General features: G+C 40.7%; 1 protein-coding gene across 2 annotated transcripts in view; it reads left to right on the forward strand.

Moving 5' to 3' along the window:
* jbug (filamin-type immunoglobulin domains fbug) overlaps positions 1–24,917 on the forward strand; it is a 206,564-nt gene that overhangs the window by 148,111 nt on the left and 33,536 nt on the right. For both annotated transcript variants that reach the window (XM_075681604.1, XM_075681605.1), the window contains 19 exons: positions 1,975–2,142; positions 2,903–3,046; positions 3,692–3,775; positions 5,674–5,811; positions 6,847–7,020; positions 7,546–7,695; positions 8,091–8,174; positions 8,722–8,859; positions 9,134–9,301; positions 9,852–9,998; positions 14,370–14,453; positions 16,041–16,178; positions 17,362–17,535; positions 18,643–18,789; positions 19,333–19,416; positions 19,641–19,778; positions 20,076–20,249; positions 21,064–21,249; positions 22,849–23,073. In XM_075681604.1, coding sequence (XP_075537719.1) covers positions 1,975–2,142; positions 2,903–3,046; positions 3,692–3,775; positions 5,674–5,811; positions 6,847–7,020; positions 7,546–7,695; positions 8,091–8,174; positions 8,722–8,859; positions 9,134–9,301; positions 9,852–9,998; positions 14,370–14,453; positions 16,041–16,178; positions 17,362–17,535; positions 18,643–18,789; positions 19,333–19,416; positions 19,641–19,778; positions 20,076–20,249; positions 21,064–21,249; positions 22,849–23,073 — 2,745 coding nt within the window. The remainder of the gene's footprint in view (positions 1–1,974; positions 2,143–2,902; positions 3,047–3,691; positions 3,776–5,673; positions 5,812–6,846; positions 7,021–7,545; positions 7,696–8,090; positions 8,175–8,721; positions 8,860–9,133; positions 9,302–9,851; positions 9,999–14,369; positions 14,454–16,040; positions 16,179–17,361; positions 17,536–18,642; positions 18,790–19,332; positions 19,417–19,640; positions 19,779–20,075; positions 20,250–21,063; positions 21,250–22,848; positions 23,074–24,917) is intronic.

A 24,917-nucleotide genomic window follows, 5' to 3' on the forward strand; every position in this document is an offset into this window, starting at 1 on the left:
AGAAGCTTTTTTAAGGTCTTCTTGCAGTTAGTCGCAGTAAACACGGACGAAATACATAAATTTCTTAGGTTTAATTTATAGTTAATTGATTTGCTTCAATTTTATGCACATTTGGCTGCTTCAGTGCACACAAACTGGAACAGTGCTGCTGTGTAAATTGTTGACCTCAACAAAAGCTAGAGTACATGAACGCAGCATGTTAACTTGATCATCTATCTTTTGTTAAAAGCCTCTAATCACAAAGCATATTACAGTATTAAAGATGAAACAATGTTCTTGTGCTTGCCCTGAAATGACACAGTTCATGCCCACATTGCAGCATGATGTTTATTTCTGTCAACTCAAGAGGAACAGCAGGATACTATGTAAGGGGGTACAGGGATAAAAAATATTGGCTGACGATTACGCTTCTTGGTAATGCAATCTTTGATCGCAGCTGCTTCCTTGTTTCAACAATAGGCAACTGCATACAGAACTCGCAGTGCTGAACGGAGGCAGTTCTTAATTTCAGATTGAGCAGCACACACCGCGATCTGCCGCTATCAAGCTGGCACTTTGGTGACGTGCCATCGCGCCATTTTATAGTGGGTCACCGCCGCAGAGGGGGGGGGGGGAGATTAGCAATTGTTATTTAATGTTTCTTCTGAGGTGGGATGAGGAAACGGGTGGAGAACTCTGGCCGCATAAGGTTGGGGTGGGAAGTGGAAGTAAGGGGACGAAATGATATAACTGTCTTTCGAGTCACCGCAGCAGCACTATGCCAGGTGAGGGGAGGTATAGGGCAAGAGTGGAGGTAGGTAGGAGAAGGACAGCCAGGCGCAAGCACTGCCAGAGGCGACAAATGCCACTGAGGAATGTGCCCCGCAAATGGGGAAGTGAGAGACATGGCTGAGAGCCATACAGCCGCACGATGTGGAGACAGAGGAGCGGAGAGCCATAGATCACCCATGAGGCAGCGAGGAGTGCCCACCGCCACCGGCACTGTGGCAGTGCCACGACAGCGGGAGAAGGGACGGCAAGGGCGGAGTGGATGGTAGCGGCGAGAGTCACCGCAACGGCACTGCGCGGAGGAAGGGGGAGAGGATAGGCGAGAACACATAATCCGGCTTTGGAGGACTAGGGGAGCGCAAGACTTATGCCACACGCGAGAGATGGCAGCAGGAACGTGAGCTGCTCTAGCTGCGTGCGCTCCTGATGACCTTGGTTACGATGAGGCATGGCAGCGAGGCCGACGGCTACCCGAAATGCAGGAACGGGCGCCAAAGAGCTGCGCTCTAAAAAGACAGTGAGTACGGAATCGCACAAAAAATTAGGAATGGCAGGATGGAATCAAAAGCAAAAAGAACAAATAAGGATTAAGCCGTTGCATTCTGAGAAGGCGCTGCAGTTTGCAAGACAATAGGGCACAGAATGTGGTAACTATCAAATATATTTCAGGAATGCACAAGATATAAACATCTTATACTAAAGGAGGCCTTGTAGCTTGCATACAGATGCGGTTGGTAACAGATGTACCATCTTCGGGAGTTGATTCAAATGTTAGAGTACTAGGTAGCACTAGTGACCATCAATAGTTTGGGAATAAGCTGGATGCACTTTAAGTTGGTTATATAACAAACATCATAATTTACATGGCAGAGTGCTAGATAGCAATAATGGCCATCAATAGTTTGGGAATAAGCTGGATGCACTTTGAGTTGGGCATATAACAAACATCTCAAAACATCCTTTAGTATGGCTCATGTGCCGAGCATTTAAAATTGATTCTCAAGTGCCAAAACAACAGCATCTGATGCTTTTACAGGACATAGCTCTGTGCAACAGCAAAACAATGAACAAACCTTCATGTTGAAAAAGCAATGAAAATGACAAAAATTTAATTTCAAGACTCCTTAAGCTTTTTTATATCAGTGTAGATTCTTTTGGGAAGCCATTACACCAGTGGTGACTGAAATTGATTAAAACAACGTGCAGTGGATGCGTCAAGAGCTGGCGAGGGGCAGCTGGAAATATCGGTGAACAATGGTGAGGTTCCCAACCAAGTGCAGGTGCTTAACAGTGGTCGGTGCTTGGTCAGCTTCAAACCCCTGAGGCCTGTTCCCCATGTGGTCAGCATCATGTTCAACGGGGAGAATGTGCCAGGTGTGTAAATTCTTTTTCTCATGTTTGACTACTTACCTAAAGACCAGTTTCCAGTAACTGACCAGCAGTTACATGCTTACGACTGTATGGATTTGGCACATTTTTAAGCAACATTGGTGTAGATGACAAATTGCTTGCATGTGAAGTGTTAGTTGTGACTTTTCTATATCTGGAACTTACCGCAATGGCCGAGTGTTTTCTCTGTATGGCAGATAGGGCGCACACTGCAGCCACCTTGTGACATAAGTGAAAAGCTTGCAGTGGAGCTACAGTTTTGCCTTCCATCTATGACACAAAACAGTTATGTTCACATCATGATATAAAAAGAAAAAAAGAAAAATTTTGCCCATGCAGCGCATTTGGGCACCTGACATGACAGGCACAGTATATGATCTTGGGGACAATCCTTTCTTAAATAGTGTAAGAGGGTACAGTCACCTCGAACATGAAACATGATCAAGCAATAACAACTCTCGTGCACATATTTTTACATAGCTAAGCGTAACCAAAGGATGCAATTTGTACAGTACAATGAAGGACGTAAATGTCGGAACACGATGAATTACATACAGGTTTAATAAAAATACATATGAAAAGATGTGCATGTGCGTTTATGACACTGTTTCATAAGAGCTTCCTTGTTTTGTTTTATTGTTTGAATTTTTTTCAAAGTTGGGACACCAGTTGAGACACTAGACTGAACATAAGCAGTTTTGAATTGCATTTATTTTGTGCTGCATCATTTGTTTGTTTCATGCAGGTTGTCCAGTGGTGCTTCAAGTGTCCGATGTGAACCAGTGCTCGGTGGACCTGAGTTCTCTGGAGCTAGTGCCTGTCAATCACCCTAGCAGGTTTCATGTGTCAGGGGTGTCGGATGAAGACCAGTTGCGGGTGACCATTGTCTGTGAGTTCTGGCATTTGGTCTACAGATTGTACTTGTGCTTGCTTCACTTAGTTCATATAGTTTTATGTAAGTGCAATCACCTGAGTAGCTTGATTAAATAAATTCATTTCACCTTGGCATGCATCGGGCACATCTCATTGTGACAATAATAGCGCTATAGAAACTTTTGTCTTGGAACATTTTTATTTGTGAATGAGAAAGGCAGCTCATGAGTGGGGTTACATTGTGCTGGGTGTCCTTTGGCACCCAAATTTCACAGTGATGAATCAAATCTCAAGGTATTAAAAGATTGTAATAGAAAATATATTTGCCAGGTGATTTTTAATACAGATTAAAATCGTTTGTCAAGGAAGTGTAATCATTAAATGAACAGATATCGTCGCCATGTACCTTACAGAACAAAAGAAAAGGAACTATGCTTTATGCTCTTTTTTTAATTTTCTTGTTGTAGTTTACATGCAGCACAAATCGGCCCCTGCACTAAAATATGTCTTCCTAGCATAAAAAAAACTGGGTGTTAAAATGAGTTTCGTAACACCAGCCATTTGCTGGTGTTATTGTTATTTTTTTGCAATGGAGCACTGCTTAAAGGCTAAGAAACAGAGAGATAACTACATGACCTGCCTTTCTATTATTTTTCTGTAGCTCCGCATGACAAAAAGGTTCCTGCTAAAGTAAGCCGAAGTTCGAGAGGAGGACTAAATGTTGAGTTTGCCCCTGACGAAGTTGGTAAGTGTCAAAATGTTGTCTGCGACTGTTTTTAGCATGTGCTGGCTCTGTCTACAAGCAATACCAAGAGTAATGGGCAGTAATGTGTGAGCAATATGTGTGGAGTGATGGTAACTGCTCTCTCTCTCTCTCTCTCTCTCTCTCTCTCTTGAGTTGTGGTTTAACTGCAACAGTATGCTCATCATTTCAGCAATGTATGCGTGCTTTCCAATTTTTCAGCTGAGTTTGATTTAGTTAATCTGGGATCATTGAAAAGGAAACAGTATAACTGAATCATCCTGTGAAATTGAATCAGTTGATGCGTGCGGCGTGTGAGATTCAAACCAAACAGATAGTAACCACAAAGATAAACACAATCACACACAGAATGTATCATATTCTTAATTAGCCTGCATATCTTCAGATCTAAAAGGTGCATTGTGGCAGCCGTCACTGCTTTTATTTAGAAGTCACGTGTGACTTGAAGAGAAAGTTTCGCTTTACATATTCCAAACCATCTTCTCACTTCAAGAGAGAGAGAGAGGATATAGTTAGATCCAGTGAATGTTTAAATACTAGTAGCATTAATTAGCTACATATATTTTTTCTTTAATTATCAAGCTTGGGAGTGTTTTCAAGCTGCAGATTTGAGTTATTAAATTGATGAGTAAACTACTACAGAAACATCAATCTGAGACAGAACTGCCGTACATTTTCATGGTACCGTGGTTATTGTTATGTGCATGTTGGGGAACAAAGGTACTCTTTTTGTCATTCCGTCTTTCTTCTAAGAGGCAGCGCTACTACAGATTGCTCTTGCTGGTTTTCATTGTAGTGTTCTAATCAATGGATTTCTGTTCCATTCGCTATATGTATTCTTAGACTCTGAGTATTCATCTAGTCAGTACAAAACGAGCCTCCCTATGTAAGTACAGATGTGTGCTGTGGGGGTTCCACTCTGCGTGCGGCTGGGGCTGAAGGTGAGCTCTGGATCTAGCCCCACGCAGTTGCTTTGTGTTACTCCCAATCCTGTAGCTCGGGAATCGCGGCTACGTTGGGTTCGAACGAATAAGGCAACCAGCGGCGTCAACTGTAAGAATGTTTATTGCTACAGGCAATAAAGAACACTGGCAGAGGGACGTCCTCTCTGTAATAGTAATAAATAGGCTGGCCTCGTTGCCCGGGATAGTCAGGTAAACGTGGTCACTCACAGGTTGCGGCAGGTACTCCAGTCCGGCAGGTTAGGGGTCCGGCCTCAGAGAGAGGGGGTCTGCCCCGGTCGCGCTGTTTTGTACCTTTTTACATGGGCGAGGGGAATGTCCTCCTCGCCCGTCAGCTACCTGCCCGTGAGTCGGGGAGGAAGGGCACGTCGCGAGAGCGAGGGAGAATCGGGAGAGGGCATAGTGCGCCTCTCCCCTGTCTATGCCGGCTCTCGACGCGATGGCACGGGGGAAGATGGGCGCGTGTGCTCCCCACAGCGCTTAACATGAAAAATTATCTGAATGCAAATCTGTATATGGACAAGAGCCGCATCTATATAACCTGTGAAAACACAGTCACCTGTGGTTGTGTTGATACAGTTTGCCATGAGTAACACTCTTCCAAACAGTGCAAAGCGAAGAGAAATGTTACAAGGTGGCTTTTTCAAAGGGATTGGTATGCTTTTCTAGCCTTATAGCACACATTGCGGAGTGAATCGGTGCAAGTTATGCAACATGTTAGCTTCAACGCAAAGGACAAAGACAAAAACTATGACAGCCATAGTCATATGTCTTTGTCCTTGTTGTACTGAAGCTAACATTTCATGCAACTCACCTATGCAGATCCTGTTGTTGGGTAAGTGGAAGAGGGCAAGAAATGGTTACTTCAGGATTTGTGTAGTTGTCCAGCGGTGCCATCGCTTCTGTGCTATCTTGCAGGCCCATACATGGTGCAAGTGGAGCATGCTGGGAAGGTGCTAGCAGGGACACCTGCTACAGTGAAAGCATACGACGCCCGTAAGGTGGATGTGAGTGCCGTATCACAAGGCACACTAGGAAAACCAGTCCAGTTTACAGGTGAGCGCCTGAGCGAAGTGCTCTCTTGCTGGAGGGCAGAGGCTTTTGCGGTCGCACACACTTTGCTCAATGGCAGTTTGCACCCTGTGCTCAATCACGGCATGAATTTTCTTTTCACTTGCATCATGCACTTTCTTAGTATCTGCGGAATAAGGGTAAGGGCAAATGAGTCTATCATTCCTTGAATATACAGAATTATTGCGTGTCGTGTACTGCCAACAGAAATGTCATTTGCACTATCCTGCACTTTGGTTGAACAGCACCTGGTCTATGAGAGATCCTGTAGTTCGGCAACTTCGATTGCTTTGACCAGTGCCCCTATGTAGTGGACTAACTGCAAAGCTAGCTTTTGTTAGTGTTTCTCACAAATGTTGCTTTTCTGTTCTAACTTTAACTTCAGTGGTAATTGCTTTCTTGACTTCTTTATCAAGGTTTGAATGGAACATACTTGCCTAACTCTTCTGAGTTGTAACTACATGAAACTTAAAGACTTGGCAAAGGCCAAATGCTAGCATCTGGGAGTGGGACATAATAGTGCAGTTAATAAGATGGTCAATGATTTTCACATAGTTACCAGAATGAAATCTTTTCTTGTGCTTCCTAAGCAAGGCATACTTGAAGAGCAGATAAACCAAGTTTTTGGGCATTATGTGAAAGAATGGTTTGATTTAGATGTGACTGTTATTTACACAGCAGCATGTTGCTACAATATGTTTAGTATATTTAACTCTTATAACAGTCAAAAAGTAAAACTTCTCCTTTGAGTTTCACTGACTTGGTTAAAATGGGACTTGAAAGATGTTTTCCTAGCAGTCTTTTGGCTATGTTTATGTTGCATTGTTTTTTTTCCCCTTTGCTTGCATAAAAATTTTCCAGCCTGCACCAAGGCTAACCCACTTGCAATGCATTTGCACATATAATAGCTAAGAAAAACTATGGCACGATACGTACCATAATTCAGGTCTGGAAACAAGGAATGTTGTGCCAGACTGAAATTCTTGTGCATCATTCTTCTTTCTTGCAACCTCTTTGTAGTTGATGTGGGATGTGCTGGCGAAGGCAATCTTGCCATCTCGGTGACCTCCCGCAACCGCGATGTCCCAACTGTGGTTCACCCCATGGGTGGGGCGAAGTTTGCCGTCTCCTTTGTGCCTGGTGATGGGTCAGACCACATCATCAGCATCAGTTTCAACAAAGAACCAGTTCCAGGTATGCTGACAATTTCTTGCAAGTGGCTACGGTGTGCCCTTTGATGTCTCCATTTTCTATTATGTTTTTCTTTTTGTAACAGCAAATTGAAAAAAAAAATTGTGTGCACTATTTCTTGGGTCTCCTAAGTTCTTGATCTTATGTGTTTATCTATACTGAAACATTAAATGAATTTTTTTTTAAATAATTTTTTTGTCAATCATTTTTGTGCCATCTTTCATGTGTAGTGTATCATGACCTCTGCTGTAGTAAGCTCCCTGATCTGTGAAGCCACCAAAACACAAAAATAAAAAAATAATAAAAAAGAAACTAATGTGACACGAAAATTTAGTTATTTTCAGCATAATATATTACACCACATGGTAAATAAGTGATACAGTGCGATACTCAGAGAACCTGAGCATATCCCATCTGTGCGATTTTTATATTTCTTTTGTCAGAAAACCACACTTATGTTTTCAGTTGTCACTGTGTTTGGAAAATAAAGTCCGTGTTCAAAACAGCATGTATACCTATGTTCTGTAGGAAGTCCCTTCAAGGTCAAAGTTCATGATGGTGGAAAGATTACAGCCATAGATGTCTCCTCATTGGCTGCTGCTTCGGTGAACAAAGTGGTTGGCTTTGTTGTCCAGAATGCTGCAGGAAGGGAACAGGATCTGACTGTCAAAGTTGAAGGCAAGTTATGTTGTTTGAGGTATTGCCACTTTTTGTCTAGCTGACCCACACATTTCAAGTTTTCTTATTTTATTATACTCATATCTGTTTAAAATATTTTGATTTGCTTCAACTGCTTGTGCTATGGAAAACGCAGCCTACAGTTTGTGTCATTTGTACACTGTCTTTCATTCACATATGGCCTTCCTTGCTGTGTATAAGTAAAAAAGTAAAAGGTTGTAATACAAATGTTTTCTTACTGTGCTTTAGAGACTCTTGTTGGTAGGTGTATATTACTCACTTGGTAGCCACTGCAAATTGAACCGAACTTGAAAAGAGTTTGGGTATGGCTCAAGAGCTCCAGCAATATGAAAATGTGCATACTTTTGACCAATGCTGATATCAAATATGTGCAGGTCCAGACAGTTCTCCACTGCCTTGTTCGCTCAAGGACGCTGGAGACAGAAATCTCAAGGTGGAATTCTCACCCACCAAGGCAGGTAAGTGTCTCTGCTAGGTTTATTCGTTTTCACCTCTCCTTCTTATTAGGTAAGCACAAACCTTGTTCATCACAAATAAAATGTGCTCACAGTTGTGCGTTTTTACTTCAACCCAGGGCATACTTTATTTGTCATGAACAAGGTTTCACTTGGTGACCAGCTTCACCACTGTGCGACTCTCTTCTGTGGTGTAACACTCAAAGGGAAAAGCTCAAAAGGAAAAGTAAAGTTCCAGAGAGCATCATTGTGAAGTAAAAGGCAGCCAGTCATATCAGAACCCTGAGTGCATTACTAGATTCAGTATTGCTGATTCCCAAAGATAAGAAAAGGCAGCCATTTTGCATATGTAGCATACACACTTGTGAACTATTTCATGCTGGTGGTTCGACTGCCAGGGTGGTGCATTTTCTGTAACACTTTTTTAAGCATTAAAGCATACCATATTGTTTTTAATGCTTTTTTTTAAGCAGTAAGAGCTGAAGATGTGTGTATTCTCTACTTCTAAATTTGATGATGTCAGTGGTACATCGATTGTCTTCTGCTGCAGGGGAGCACAAGATTCATGTTTCCCACCAAGGATCTCCCATCGCAGGCAGCCCATTTGTGTGCAAGGTGTTTGATGCCCACCAGATCAAAGTCCGTGAGGTGCCTAGAGGATTTGTAGGGAAGCCTGTCACCTTCATTGGTAGGTACATTCTATTTGTATCTAATGGTTTTATTCATATTATCTGTTTTGCCTTCCATGGTCTCTAGCTATAAAAACTGATTTCTTATCTTAGTTGCCACATGCATTTCAAACGTGAGCTGAACTCATGTTGTGAGAGGAACGTACTGGTGCCTATGCAATGCAACTTTATGTGTTCGTGACTTGCTGTTTCCTATATATGTAACTTCTGCAATGACAGGTTCATTCGTTGGGCTTCTTGTTCACATTCGCGTGTGCCATGTTCACATTTCAGTGGAAACGGCTCATGCGGGCCCCGGAAATCTAGAGGTTATGGTGAACAATGGCAGAGTCCCCACAACTCCCCAGGCTCAGTCACCCACTCAGTATGCCATTACGTTCACACCAACTGATGACCGGCCACATGTAATTGATGTCCGCTTCAATGGAGACCACGTACCAGGTATGCATTCCTGTATCTTCCCTTGTTTCTTCTTTACCTGTATAGCGAATTTTATGCCTTCTAAGGCGCCTAATTGGAGCTACTAGTGTTACCTGTGCGCTGTGCTTGTGTGTACTGTGCACTAGCACACTAGCACAGTATACATTTGTAGATGCTCTGTGTGTACAAATAGCATGCACACTGTGGTATTTTATTTTCACGTTCTCCCCAGTGGCAAGCACAGTACACTATTTATCGTTTGATTTTGCTACAGTATACAAAATGTTGAATATTTTGATACATTTTGATACGCTAGAGGAAAAATTTGTTGACTGTGAAATAAACGCATGAAATTCTTCAGGCTACGTGCATATCTTCGGGTAGCTTTAAGAGTTGTTACTTTGTACATTTAGGTCCCGCTGCAGGTAATCTTATCTATGGTATCGCCAAGAGTTGAATACAACTTAGTAGTTGGCAAAGAGAACCTGATGCGTCAAAGAATTACTGTAACATAGCTTTGGCAGCAAACTTTTATGCTGATGACAACCTCTTTCCCATATGTGACTTGCAGGCAGCCCGTTTGAGTGCCAAGTGGTCGATCTGTCCAAAATAAAGGTGGTGGGAGAGGGAATTGAACGAGTGGCCATCAACCGGCCTGCTGCATTTGTTGTTGACACCCACGGACAAGACGTTGGGCAGTTCTCGGCTTCAGTGATGGGTAAGCATGCTCAAGTCGAGGCATGGTAGACTCCTTATGAGACAAACTCTGTTCAACCAACTTGTCTAAGTAGAATTTTTTTATTAATCATACAGTTTGCCTTACGGCATACCGCAAGTTTGCTGCAAGGTTTCGCCTAATAAATGCAGAAATAAAGATGTTTAAAAAAAAATGTGGAGTCCTAATTCGTGAGTGAGCCGCACATGTTGCCTGTGGAACTTATCATTTAAAATTAGGAATTCGTAGTCTGCGAGCTGATATGTTCATATCCCAGCACCATTAAGCACTTTTGCTCTTGTGGAGTCTGTCCCTGCACACAGGCACAGCAGATCCTCACAGATTCATTGCACATCTGTTAGTCTGGATATTTGATAAAATAAACAGATTTCCCAGGCCCTTTGATGCTAGCCTTAGCCCCTTCTGTGCCATGCTATTATCCTGAATTCTGACCAAAAATGGCCAAATAATATTTAAGAACCGCACTTGCTAACATGATTTACTTTCTCGGAAAGAATACATTCACTTCTGCTTGCTCTGTCCCATGAATTATGTGCTGCCATCTACGAGAAGCAACACTAGGCACTGATAAAGAACTAGGCTCATCTATGGTGTTGCTGCAAAATTCAGAGTACTGTTGATGAGCTTAGCTCATTCTTGGCTATTTTAACCAGAAATGCGTTGATGAACCCAGCTCGTCAAAGGTGTAGAACAGTTTAAAAGTAGTCTGTCGTGATGGTTTCCTGGTTTTAAAGGAAAATTAAGGGGAATTGTTAAGTTAAGCTAGACTGATAAGCTATGGCAAATTGTTAAGTTAAGCTGGAGTGATAAATAAATTTTCTGGAATAGTGAATGACATCATGTTTACCAGGTGTGGAAGATTGACATCCTGGAAAGTGGTGCAAAAGTTGAAAGGCAGGCATGAGTTCAATCTTTGAATTACTTATGCAGTTAGCTGTGATGTCACAGACTTTGGCAATGTCTTGTGAAACCTCGTTGATAATGAAGAAGCAATTACAATAGAGAATATATATATATATATATATATATATATATATATATATATATATATATATATATAATTTATATTTTTTCTTGTCATAAATTTGACCTGGCCAGATTTGCAAACTATTCCTGCACAGAAGAGGCCCAAGTCCATGAAATTATGTGACATTACATTTGTGCCAATGTATTAGCATTAAACTGAAATAATGCTTCTTTTTTGCTACTAATAAGTCAGATTTTTCCTTCAGAATAATGCTGAGGGAAATCTAAACGATTAATCTGTCAGTCTAGGCAATTTAGCATTACTAATTGTAGATGCAAGTAAAGAAGAACATTTAAAAAATGTTTAACATGCATGGAAAATAATGCTCATGCATTCTACTTTTGTGCTAAAAAAAAGAAGAGAAAGTCATGGCAAATTTGAACAAAAATGTAGTGATAAATATGTGCATTGCAGTTGTAATATTGACTTGAGAGACCATGAAACTCAGGTGCATGTTGGTTGTTTTTGAATGCCTGTTGACTGCACTGTCGGTTGGATTTAATCTGTAAAGATAGAGAAAGTTGCATTTTCTAGCATGAGGCGTCTTTCAGGTTCATGCACCAGTGGCAGACAGGTGCACAGGGAGAAAGTGCATCCATGTCGTAGGAGTGCTCACTTAGGTTATCACTTTTTGCATACCTTAAAAAAGTAGCTGTAACAAAACAATATTCCACACTTGTACTCCTCAATGTGCATAGTGTGCAACTGTCTGTTCATGTCTGCAACGTCACAGATATGTATGTTTAAGGAGGGATTCAGCATGGTGTATCTTTCAGAGGAATCTAAATGCAAGCATTTCGTATTATCAGTTTTCTTCAAAAGTTGAAATGCGAGTGTAGTTTTTACTTATTTCATGGCACTCTGTGAGGGGAGTAGTGCAGAAGGTCAGGAAACATAAAAGTGGGGGTAGGAAACACAATGCATTGTTATTATGCACCACACCAAATAAAAATTTTAAAAGTTTATGTTGATCAAAACAACTCTGTATCACTGACCTAAGTTATATGACTGACTTCTGGTTGCTAAATTGAAAACATTGTCAAGTTAGGTCATATTTCTGGTGTTATGTCAGTTTTAAATGCTGATGTCATTTGTGCACTCTAAAAATGCAGCGTCCTTTTATGCACTGCAAGAAACAACATCGAGCCAAAGTTACATTTTGTTATTTTTCATGTTCCTCAATCTACGTGGCCGCATCACTATCTTGAGATAAAGAAGGGTCCAGATTGTTCTTATTCTTGCTTCATAAAATTATTCTGCTGTTTGTTTCTCTTCTTTTAGTTGCTACAATGCTTTCAGAACACTACTTCACAATTTTAATGGTGCACTTGATTAGTAACTGCAACTGGCAGACATTAGTAGAATGTCCCTCGGTTTTAAAGGTGGGCCTGTGGAAAGGGTGTGCATTATGAGAATGCCCTGGCGCACACAAAGGCAGACTTGGCCGAAAGGTCACATGACTTGTTTGCATCATATTTTAATCCTTTTCGATTCGCTGCACACACTAAGTTCCGTGTTGGGCCACCAGCAAAGCCCTATACAAACAGGAGTCTCTGCATCCAGAAACTTGGCAATGGTTCAAAGATTGTAGAAAGAAAGAAAAAAAAAAGACAAAGAATGTGAATAGAAATGCAAGAGTTGGGTAAAATGAGTTTGCTCAAGAGAACAGAGTACACATGGAACTCTCAGGGAGCCACGCGGAACTCTCATTGCATCTTGAAAGGGGTTCCGTCTCTTCTGCTTGAAGGGATCTGAGGAACGCGCTTACGTGTGTGTGCACGGAGGAGGTGGGATCACTCTTGCGTTTCGACACGCTTCTCGATCACCTTGCAGCCCAAGAGGCTGCCGCACGCCGCACCCTTCTCCCTCCTGCAATTGTGTGTGCGCTCTTGCGCGACGTAGGCTGCCTCCTCCCCACCCCCCACCACTTATTTCTTCTTTCTGCACTGCTGGAAGCTACTGTCTTGTTGCCTTTCTCTCTCTCCCTCTTATATTATGTTGCTTGTTTTCCTTTTGCTTTTATTTTCTCTCTTTCCTGGATTCTCCTTTCCCAACTAAATTTTTTTCTTCTTTAATGGCCCTTCTCCTCTCTCCCTTCAGTCAGTGCTACTCTTTTTGCTGTCCTTCCTTCTGTTCTTTCCTTTTTCTTAATCGCTTATTTTTGCAGCCAGCCTCAGTTTTCAGCTATTGTTGTTTTCGTACTTCCCTCATTCTCAGCTGCACTTACTGCCTTTTTTTTTTTACTTAGCCCCCTTTCTTCCTCCCTTCACCTCTACATTCTCGGTGTGAGTTGCTGCCCCTTGGTAGCACTGTTTATCGCTCTGTGTGCATGTCCTCACGGGGTGGTGGGCTGCACTCTCCTGCTGTCGCATTGTACGCAGTCCTGTCGACACGAGCCAAGAGGTAGGCCGCGCTGGTCCTTCGTAGCGTGCGAGACGTCTGTTCCTGTGCTCTCTGTTCAGTGGCTCGTTTTGTTTTGCGACATCCCACCCTCCACCTCCCCTATTCCTTTTGTCTTGCTGGTCGACATTCCCTTCCTTGTCTCATTGTTGGCATCAAGGTAGGTGAGAGTATCCTTTCACTTTGCCGATTGTCCATTTGCTCAAGCTTTTGAGTCAAGGCTCCGGTGTGAGCTTGCACCAGTGTAGCCAGTCTTGTGTAGTGGTCACAGTGTGATGCATCTCATAAATTTCATTTTTAATCTGTGTCCTTACAAGTAGACCCATGATGTTAAGTGGTTGATGCAGGCAGAGGTCTTCTCTGGAGTGCATGGCTGCTTTTTCAGCATGTAGGCCATTAAGTGTTGTGACTAGGTTGCAGCACATACAGGTTGCCCATGTTCACGTTCTGCTTTTGCTCTCTCATGGTTAGGGAAGCACTAGACTTTTTCACTTTCCTCGTTGCTTTCATAGCTGTTTAAGCAAAGTCAATCTTTTGGTCATAATGCTGCGGTATTATATCTCCACCATGAATTTGACGCATAACTTAGAATGTGAAAATTGTTCTTTTAGGTTCTTGGAATTTTCTGTTGTTGTAGTGGTAATAAGGTTTCTGAATTGTAAAATAATCTGATGTGTCATATTTCCACGCTTGAACTCACTTATTGTCATATTTCCACGCTTGAACTCACTTATTGACATTGCAGTTTGTTACTCATGCTCCTTTGCTGTGTGGCATTGTTTATGAAGTATGAATTGGAGAATTTTGTGTGAGCAGCTGCTAGATTGAATGAATAAATTATTTGTTTGACAAAACAGGTGATGTATATGCACTATTTACTTTGAATATAAAAGCCTCAATTGTAACTATTTTTTTCTTATTGATAGGTCCTAACCAAGTTGCATTGAAGACTCATGTGACAGGAAATCATCACAGCGGTTATCGTGTTGAGTATACCCCAACAGAAGTTGGTGAGTTTTTCCAAACAAGGAAATGCGTGTGTGTGTGCGTGTGTGCGCATGTGTGTGCATGTGCGTGTGTGTGTGAGATGCCACATTATTTGCATGTGCTATGTACTAACTTTATAAAAAGAAAAGAGAAAGAAAGGTCACTACATGCCTATAGATAATGGACTGTGCAGAAAGTTCCTGTAACCTTGTGTGGTATCTTGTGTGAACAATACAGATACTTAAGTTGATGTATTCAAACATTTTCTTGTACTTTGACAAAAAACTGGGCCTGGTTGGAATATTATAGGACAAAATCTTCATACATGCTACCTTCCTTTTGTGCCATTACAAGTGCACGCACACACACACCCACACATGCATGCACAAACACAGTAAACATGATTGGAACTAAATGGAACGGCCTCTAAATTGGTTAGTTTTGTATCTCGGTAACGCAAAACAAAACTTTTGTTAATTGTAATCAAAATTTTCACAAAAATTTTTCACAAAATTTTCACAAATCAAAAATTTCATTTTGTAATCAAATTTTCAAATTGTCTGTGTGGCTCTGTAAACCGAGCCACACAGACAAGCTCTAACATGAATTTTTTTGCAAAGAGGCAGGATCTGAAATACATTTTTTCAGTCACCTGCCTTCTATCCAGAAAGCATTCCATAAAAAGCAGTGGCAAAGGCTCAAGTGGACGAAAACTTGACAGATTTTTGTTACATATCTTGTACAGACCTGGACAGCTTTGCAGCACTGCCACTCGCCCTATAGATGACCAAAATAAGGGCCACTGAAATTTTGAACACCTTACACAGCACTGTTCAATAAGTTTGACTCCTCCCGCACGACCGCTTGTTATTCGGCCACTGACTGGAGCAGTAAGAGTTATGATTTTGTTTTGATATGTCACAGGCACCTCGTCGAAACTGAAACTAGCAAAGCCTAGTAAATGCAGTTAACCGTGCCTAATCCATGGGACAAACTAACTGCTATATATTAATATATGCTAGTTTTTGATCTACTGTCAAAAAGCTTTGCGTTGTATTGTGAAAATTTCACATGCTTGTGCACTACATTAACAATTTTTCTGGCAAGGTGCGGTTTAGTTGCTGGCAAGCTCGATTTAGGTTGCACATAAGTTGAATGGCATAAATATTTCATATCTACTTGAACACTATGGCAGTACTTTCAGTTGAAGACACTTCAAAAAATTCACAGCTGTCTTGTGGTGTTTTCTTTGTTGAAATAATAGGCATGCTGACAAGACAAGCTTTGTCATGCACTCATTACTGTACACATCAGTTAGAATATTTGAATTTCAAGCTTGTGACTTTGTAGTAGCCTAATGCTGTGCTTAAAAGCTATTTGACACCTTGTTGTTATCAGGCTTGTTAACTTCACACTATTCAGTTCTAGTATAATTTAATGCATTAAGGAATTTTTTATTGATGTTTCTATTGTAGCATACAAAGGTGTTTTTGGGCACCTCTGTATGTGTGGGTACATGCACGTTTGTGTTTATGTCACCGGTAACTTGCTTAATATTCATTTACATATCAGTTGTTTTTCATTTGTGAATTTGCTCTGACTTTTCCTAGGGGACCACACTATAGACCTTGAACTGGGTGGCCACTCGCTACAGGGAAGCCCTTTCATGAGCAAGGTCTACGATGCCTCCAAAGTGCGTGTGGCTGACATTGGGACTGGCGTCGTTGGACGACCTGTCTACTTCACTAGTGAGTCTCCATAATTCTATCGTGAATAGCTATCATCAAGCCCATTAAATTGCTTTTGGGGTTTTCAGAGCATGCGTAACCCACATCGCTGCCAGCTGGTCTGCACAGTATGGATGGACATTGAATTACAAGTGTGGTGCTCCCAGTGGAATTCTTTACTTTTTTTTACTAGTGATGTAGCTGGGAGGGCCTTATACCAGGCTCACTAGAGTTGAGGATTGGGCGAGTTGGTATTGCATTCTAAAACTGATACAGCACAACATAGAAAGGAAGAAACAAGCCGAGCCGACCACATAGAGGAGCAGAGCACTGGTTCTGTTCCTTCATCTGGCCGGCTTGGCTTGTTTCTTCCTTTTTATGTCACGCTGTACCAGTTTTAGTTTTACACCAAGCTTCCTTATTGATGCAAGATGCAATTTGTGGGCTCATTTTTATATCCAAGGTTTACCGAAGGCTTTTGTTTGCTGAATGGCAGAGAATTTCTCGTAGGTGGTGTGAGCATATCCCACTGATTATATGGCACCATTGTTTTATGTCAGTCACATAAGGCAGTCATTATTAAACTTTCTGCCATCACAAATTGCTTGATCAACTCATAGCTTAATCAAGGATTCTCATGAGGGTGCTAATTGCGTTTGTGGAAAGACATGGGCAGACAAACGATTGTCAAAGTAGGTCTCTAAAATCTAAAGCATGTTCATTTGCATGACATGAATGCCTCAATGAAATATAAGTTCATTATTGTGTAGTGAATGCTGGTTTCTCTGATTAGTATAAGATGCGAAGTCTCTGGCTTGTGTTGCATACCTTCTTGGGCTGCCTTTTCCCTCATCTTGTATAGGTATTGTAAAGGAAATTTTGAATAAATCCTTATCAAAATCATAGTTGCCAAACTAACATTTTTCCAAATGGTTTTAGTATCACTTGTAACCTGCTATGAACAGCAAAAGGACATTCATGCCATATAGAAATGCAGAAAGTATTGAGGATAAGTTCAGTAATCTACAGCCAATGTCCCAAGCTTTTTTTAACATCAACCCATTCAATTTGGTATATATTAGTGCCTCTAGAGCTGGCCCGTGGAGCAGAACTTGGGAATCGCTGATGTGATGTTTTTAGAAAACTGACAGGCCTGTTCGCAAGAAATGTCACTGTGTTTATTGTCCATCTGTACTTCTTGCAGTTGACGCCAGCCAAGCAGGAGCTGGAAATTTGGAGATTATTGTTTCAGTCGGTGGCCGCAATGTGCCCAACTATGTCCAGTCTGAAGGAAATGCCAAGTTCCGTGTTAACTTCAAGCCAAGTGAACCACTGACCCACACACTCAGTGTCAAATTCAATGGGGAACCTGTGCCAGGTAAGGTCAAGCAAAAGCTGTTTTCACTAATTGTAACTTTACTTCACTGAATCACTGTTCCTAATGAAAGTATTAACATGACATTGAATATACTGCCTATTCTCTTGATTAACTATAACGTTAATCAAGTTAATAGGCAGTATATTCATATCACCATAATCAAACTTCCCATAGAATGTCTAAATTTTTGGAAAAGCTGGGAAAGTGATACTCATTCTATGTCACTGTTTCTCAAACTGCGAGTCATGACTCCAAAATGGGGTGTAAGTCTTTTCTTTTGGGGGGGGGGGGGGGGGGAGGGGGGGTCACAGAGGGCCCAACGATCGCTATCATCAATGACATCAATGCCTCTTACCAATCTTTGATGTCAAGCTTTAAACTATCCACTTCCCTCTTCGCACAATTTGATTATTGGTGCGGGATGAAATTTTGCCTGGGAGGTAGCCAAAGAAATGGTTTTGCATTTAAGTTCCACACCTGAAGGGCTAAACTGCATCAGTGTCATTTAAATAAATTATTAATTCAATCCTCGTTAAATAACATCAAGCATTTTTGTTTGCTGTCTCTGCTGCGGTAGGGGTTCATGGTATGTTTGGTACTACTAAAAGGGATCACATACTGGAAAAGTTTGAGAAACACTGCTTTATGTGCTGTAAAATGGAACCTGTTTGTGGCATATTGAATGTATGTTAGAACCTCGTTCATATGTTGCCCACCTATATGTTTTCCTAGCTACACTGTCCCTGATACCTCTGGCTCAGTCCATACAGATCCTTTCATTACAATCGACTTTGTCACACTTCTTGACTGCTAATTTTTTTTCCGTGGTCCCATGAAAAGTTTGTTACAATTCTATTTTAACTATTAAGAACTAATTGTTGGAGCAGGAAAGTAGTTCGCATTGGCAAACTATTTACTATCTGCTGCTCATTGCTCATGAACAACAGTAACTTAGGAATACACTTATTTGATTATAGTACATCGGTTTAATGCTTCCATGAGAGATGAAGTGAAGGCTTACTTTTAAACCTCTTTCAGCTTGGTCCCACTTTCATTTGCCCACTGGTCTATGCAATGCTCATGCTGCTGTACTCATTTTGTTTTCAGGAAGCCCATTCTTCGTTAAAGTTAGCGACAGCAACCAGTCGATGGTGAGTGGAGCGTCACTAAGGACGTCCTCAATTGCACGGCCAGCCAAGTTTACCATCGACTCAAAGGGCTCTGAGAATACTGACTGCAAGGTCACAGTTGTAGGTAAGGAGGGTGTCTGTTGCCATTATGCTGCTACCTGTGGCTCAAATTAATAATGCAAACGAGTATGGTTGGACATCCTGAAGTTTGCTATGCAATTATAATTTGTCGAAGTCAAGCACAACATGCATAAACAATTGGCAAATTTTTAAGGGAATTGAAAGTGGGAAAAATTAGAATGCAACATATGTGGTATTTGACAGAAGCAGCAGTTAAAACCATTTCGTTGTGCTAACATAAAGACAGATGGGGACAAACGCGGAGAAATGAGACTGAACAGGTGAAGCACTTCACCTATTCGGTCTTGTTCCTTCATGTTTACCCTTGTCTCTGTGTTCCCTTACACCAGCACAATGAGATAAAACTTCACCAACTAGTCCAGTTTCAAGCATTGTCTGCAGTTAAAATTTTCGTCTGTGGCATGCTTGTAATTTTGTCGTTGTTGTTTAGAAACCTATAGAAGTAAAAACTAACTTGTGCATATATTTGCGGCAGTTGTCATTGGCATAGTCAAATATGCAGTTCTAATTTTCTTGCCATTTGCAGGTCCGTCAGGTAAAAAAGTCCCGGTAACTGTTACGAGAACTTCAACTACAACATTTGAAGCAGAATTTCATCCAACTGAAGTTGGCGAGTATCTCTTCTTTTTTATCCTTCAAATATCTTTACCCAAACTTGCATCACCTTTAGAGGTGGCCATCTGCAAAGTTATGTCGTGAAAGTAACTGATCCAAAAACTGAATTATTCAGTTTAGATTTAAAAAAAAAAATGACTTCACTGAGAAAATAAGAGAACCTTGAAACTTTCGCTTTATTGCCTTTAGACAGATATGATAATGTATTGTTTGTTTCAGGTCCAAACCAGGTTATTGTTATATTAGATGGAACACCGGTCCCTGGGAGTCCTTACACATGCAATGTGTATGATGTCAGCAAAGTTCGTGTCACGGGGCTCAACCCTGGAGTTGTCAACAAGCCCGTGACATTTCAAGGTATATTCATAAACAAGTCTGTGGCCACATTTTGCAGCAGTTATTCTTATTTTTATCTATTGTTAATTATTTATTTTTATTATTTATATTCCCAATGCACATGATTTTTGCCTATCGTGATCGGCCTGTGCATGCCGTTAGGGAATTAGCCTCTGAGCGCGAAGAGCAAAGATGAAAGATTAGAAATGGAAGAAAAGAATTGTGACAAAATGTGGCCTCTGCATTGTGCAGCATTGCTCTTTCGTTGTCAACGTCAGCCATAAGAAACGTAAATGATGCGTTCTTGTCATCTTGCAGTGGATGCATTGCAAGCTGGAAATGGAACACTAGAGTTGGTCGTTCGAACACGGAAGTCCTCAGTCTGCGCTGAGTTTGCCATGAAGAGCCATGGAATATACGAAGTCACCTTTGTGCCCACAGAAAAGACACCTCACTATGTGAACATCACCTTCAATGAAGAAGACATCCCAGGTGTGTACAAATTGAAGGGGCGTAGTTTTCACTGCACCTACGCATAAATTCGAAGGGCGCCACCATTAGTCACTTAAGTGTGTGTGTTTAGTGCCCTCTACATAAATCACAATTTATTGCTGCTTTTCCTAATTGCGAAGTGCTGTGCTCTCATTTGCTGCTGGGATGTGTAATAACTTTGAAACAGTAGCCAAGTATTGAAAACACATCATTAACGTACACTGATATACATAAACAGTGCATATACCAGATATTGTCTTATGCTATAACTATCTTGCTTGATGATGGGCTTTGTTTTTCCACACAGCTTGCGCTGTGGCACGGATGTGCATTTAAGTTTTGTACTCCACGAGCCTTAGATTCTCTGACTATACTTTTGCAGTCTTTACTGTTCCTTCTTGCATAAAATCAACTTTGTGTCATCATAAATGTAGAATTACATGTCACCACCAAGCAGGATTTTCGGAGTATTATCAGTCATTAGGATTTTGCTCCTCTGATTTGACCCCATGTCTCTTGGTACTTTTGCTAAGTCTGCTTATTAATTTTACAAGCACCACTAAACATTGTAAAGAAATGTGCCTACCAAGTGCAGAAAAGACACCAAATTACCACGATACAGTGTGCAAGATATTTGGCCTATTGAAAGGAACTGTTTTCCCAATGACGTAAGGATCCAGCAAACCACAGGCTTCTTTCATCTTGACTCTCATTCTGTGGCAGAGAGATCACAACTTTACAAGCAGTGATGTTAGTCTCATGCTAACACTCCATAATGCTGTGAGGGAGGTTGACTTGTTACGTTCACTTGCAGGGAATCCATTCAAGATTGACATAAGAGATAGTCAGGCAACCGTTGAAGCCAAGGCAGCTCCTAGGACAAGCACATCTTCTGTAGTTGCTCGTGGGGATGGTCTCAAGCAAGGACTTGTTGGTTCTGCAAACTCCTTTGAGGTTGACACAAATGGTGTTGGAGGGGACATCGATATCAAAGTCACTGGTAAGGAACATCTCAGGAACTGTTTTCTGACGACAGTCAAGTATTTTTGAACTGTTTCTTCCCTATAAAACTAATTTATTCATATGCAAGCTTTCACTATGGACCTTTTGGGACCATTCAAAATTGGGTACAACCAGAGTTCTTTGATACATTACAAATCGAAAAAAGTTTTATTCTGTACTTGAAACCGCAGTCATTGAGCACAGATAAAGGTCACAAGCACTGCACATAGCACATAGTCTTTGTCTCTGTGTGAACCCCAAGCGTATTGATAAAGGAAAAAAAAAAAACATTGATGATTGGTCATAACGATGTTTTTCTACACTGTTTGGTAGATAACATACCCTCACTTACATGTGGTTGATATTTATCAATTTCATGGTTGGTAGAAGGCGCAAGCATGCACAATAAAGAAAAACTAGACACAATGAGCACAGACTGAAACTAAGTTTTATTCACACAAGGAATAAATATGTGAAAAAACTCCTCTCCATGTTTTATCATGTGTTTATTCTTTGTATGAATAAAATTTAGTTCCAGTTTGCACTTGTTTTGTCTTGTTCCTCTTTGTTGTGTGCATTTGCTTTTCCTATCAAGCATGAATCAACACCAACTGGTCCACTTATCCACTCTCCTGGTCATCAAATTCTTTTTCTGTGGATTTGAGAAGGGAATGTAAAAAATTTTTATTATCTTCTGTTTTGAAATAGTATTGGAAAGTCACCTCTACGTTATTCATGCAATAAGATCCTTTGAGGTAAGGTGAAGCAGTGTAACATTGCCGAACGAGCTTGCATAATTGGTTGTGTTTTAATATTTAGATAAGAAAGCAAGCAATATAGCCATTACTCTACTCTTGTATCAATATGTTCATTGGCAGCACTTACAGATATTAATTGGTTCAGTGTCTATATATGTACTACGTTCAGCTTGAAAAGCAACTTTGTAGAATTTTCAGTTTTTTTCTGATCACTCTCACATTTATAGTCTGAGCCATTCTAAGTGAGCAGAATATGTTTTTATTTCCATAACCTGTGTTCCTTGTTTACGCTCTCATAAAATATTTACTGCCATTTGCAGCTCAAATGGGAAATGAGCAAGTAAAAAATATTCATATTATTTTGTCATGCTGGATTTTTAGGGACATAAACTTTGGTACAGTGTTGAAAAATGTTTCACAGAAGTGTGTCAAAAGATCATTTAAACTACTGGTCTGTATTAAAGCAAGTTGAAATCTTTTGTGAGTTGATTTGCAGAGGCTGTGCTAAATAAAGTTTTCTTTGAGTTGATTTGCAGAGGCTGTGCTAAATAAAGTTTTCTTTTCTATCTCATCGAGGCATTCTTTTTATTTATTTCACTATGCACACATTCTTCTTGATGTTGCTGGTACTGTTAAATACACTACAATTTTTTTTGTAATCTATAAACATAGGTTCTGAAAGTATATTGCATGATTTTTAAGTATCTTAGTATTGTTTCTACTGCAACCCTGTAAAAATAGTCACTTATTTTCATTATTTAGCTTGATCATTACTTCTCTACGCTGGAATTTATTTTCTGTGTGAGGCAAGGCACATTTGTTTGCTTGTTTGGTTCTAGGTCCGTCTGAGGCTCATCAAGTGAGAACCAATGTGCTGAAGTTGGAAAACAACATCTTCCGCGCAGAGTATCACACACGCGATGTGGGTCTGTACAGAATCGAAGTGCTCCATAATGGTGTTCCGATCTCGGGAAAGCCGTTTGTTGTGGAAGTGGTTGACCCAAGTCGGGTCAAGGTTGTTGACATTGAAGATGGCATCGTTGGTCGGTCTCAGACTTTCAGAGGTAAGTAGCAGTAGCTTGCAGCTAATAAGGGGACGCACCATTTCAAGTCTTTCGTATTGTAGCTGTGCGGTGCAACTGAGTAACATGAAGGACTTGGCCTGTCAGTGTACCTCGTAAAGAAAGCTCGCAAAACTCGAAAAATTGCCGCTCGACTAGTCGCGTAGCACTTTTCCCTGTGTTTCGTGAGCTTTCTTTTTTAGGCTTGGAAAAGACCTTTACGTTGCACGGTATTGTGCAACAGAAAGTTGGATGGAAAATTTTTCAGGATGGTCTACAATTTTCTCATTGATACTTTTATTTTAATATACTATTTGAAAAGTAGATTAACTGATAATAACTAATTGTGTAGTTAGGCAAAACACAAAAGATAATCTAACTTGCTCCAAGAAATGGCAAACAATATTACCTTGGTTCTGTCCAGCTACATGGTACTTGCATATTTTTTTAGATGTGGGTGAACTCATAATGTTTTTGAATACAAATTGAATACGAATATTAAGTAACAAATATCAAATCAAATATCGAATAGTTGAATGCAGCTGCATGTATTTACAGCTGAAATATTTATTTCTGTACATTTGAATACGGTGCCTTTACTGACTAGAGCAAAACAGACAGCTAATTATCAGGCATAAGGGATCAGCTTTAAACAGGAGGTCATTAATTTTCATTATAGAATCTGCACAAATATCCTTTCAACATGTTTAGAGCCTGCTTGCCAAATAAGCTCTTCAAAAAATAATGGCTGCTACATGACTAGCTTTCTAAGAACGCTAAATAAATGGTTGCCTAAAAAAAGTAGTTGTGTAAAAAAAAAAGAAAGAAAAACTGCTGAATGACTTGTGTGCCATAGGCACTTGTAAAATGGTCCATTGCACCGAAAACATCACTGGTTGCAGTGCAGAAGGTAAGACTGCTGCTTACTAGACTGCCAAAAACACTAAATCGCTGTCTACATATAAAAATCACGAGTTGTCATCTATGCTTCTGCTGCGAAACCTAAAACAAAACTTGCATTAGCAATTTTGTTTCTGCACCGCTCAGAAAACTTTTGTTGTCGTCATACTTCTGATAATTATAGATACTTTCTTCAGCAGAAAGAGAACAGTAACCAGTCTTAAAGAGTCTGTTACTGCGAGATATTTGGTTAGTTTTGAATATTCAAAAATACAGAATAGTTCCTTTTCGAATACGAATCAACTACTACACACTAACTATTTGTATTCAACATTTCGAATATTTGGCCACCTTTATTATCTTTGAATTTTTGATCAAGTTCCATGGGACGCATGCTATACGCGCACTTTCTGCAGTATTCAGATCAATATCAGCTGTCAAATTTTGTTTCACTTCCTATGCTTTTACAGCAAAACCTCGTTGATAGTATGTAGTTGGCGGGAAGCATGGATCAGGTACACACTAACGGATGCACTAATTAACTGGCAATGGCATATGAGCAGCTATAAACTTACTGGCCAAAAAAGACATGTTAATTCTCACTCAAACACACAAGCAGACAAGTTTTATTTGTGAGCAGGCTGCAAAAAATATGTAATTTTCACTTGCTGCCATGGTGGCCTTGTAGCAACGATGGCATCCTCAAATTCGGCAAGGCCACGAGCCATATTCTCCACTAGTCCCAGCTTTTCTGCGAACGCTCTCATGATGGTCAACGCACTAGCTGTGTCCGATACGGAAGGGCCATCATCCGTGCCATCCTCCGCGCCATCCTCAATGACGATGATGTGTAAGCACTAGAAGCTAAGGGAGCAGGAAACACGTCATGGCTACCATGTTTTGACATTTCTATGAGGGGCAGCTGCAGTACGGGAAAGGTCCGTGCT

Source organism: Dermacentor variabilis, chromosome 2 (genome assembly GCF_050947875.1).
Source record: "Dermacentor variabilis isolate Ectoservices chromosome 2, ASM5094787v1, whole genome shotgun sequence".
Taxonomy (NCBI): domain Eukaryota; kingdom Metazoa; phylum Arthropoda; class Arachnida; order Ixodida; family Ixodidae; genus Dermacentor; species Dermacentor variabilis.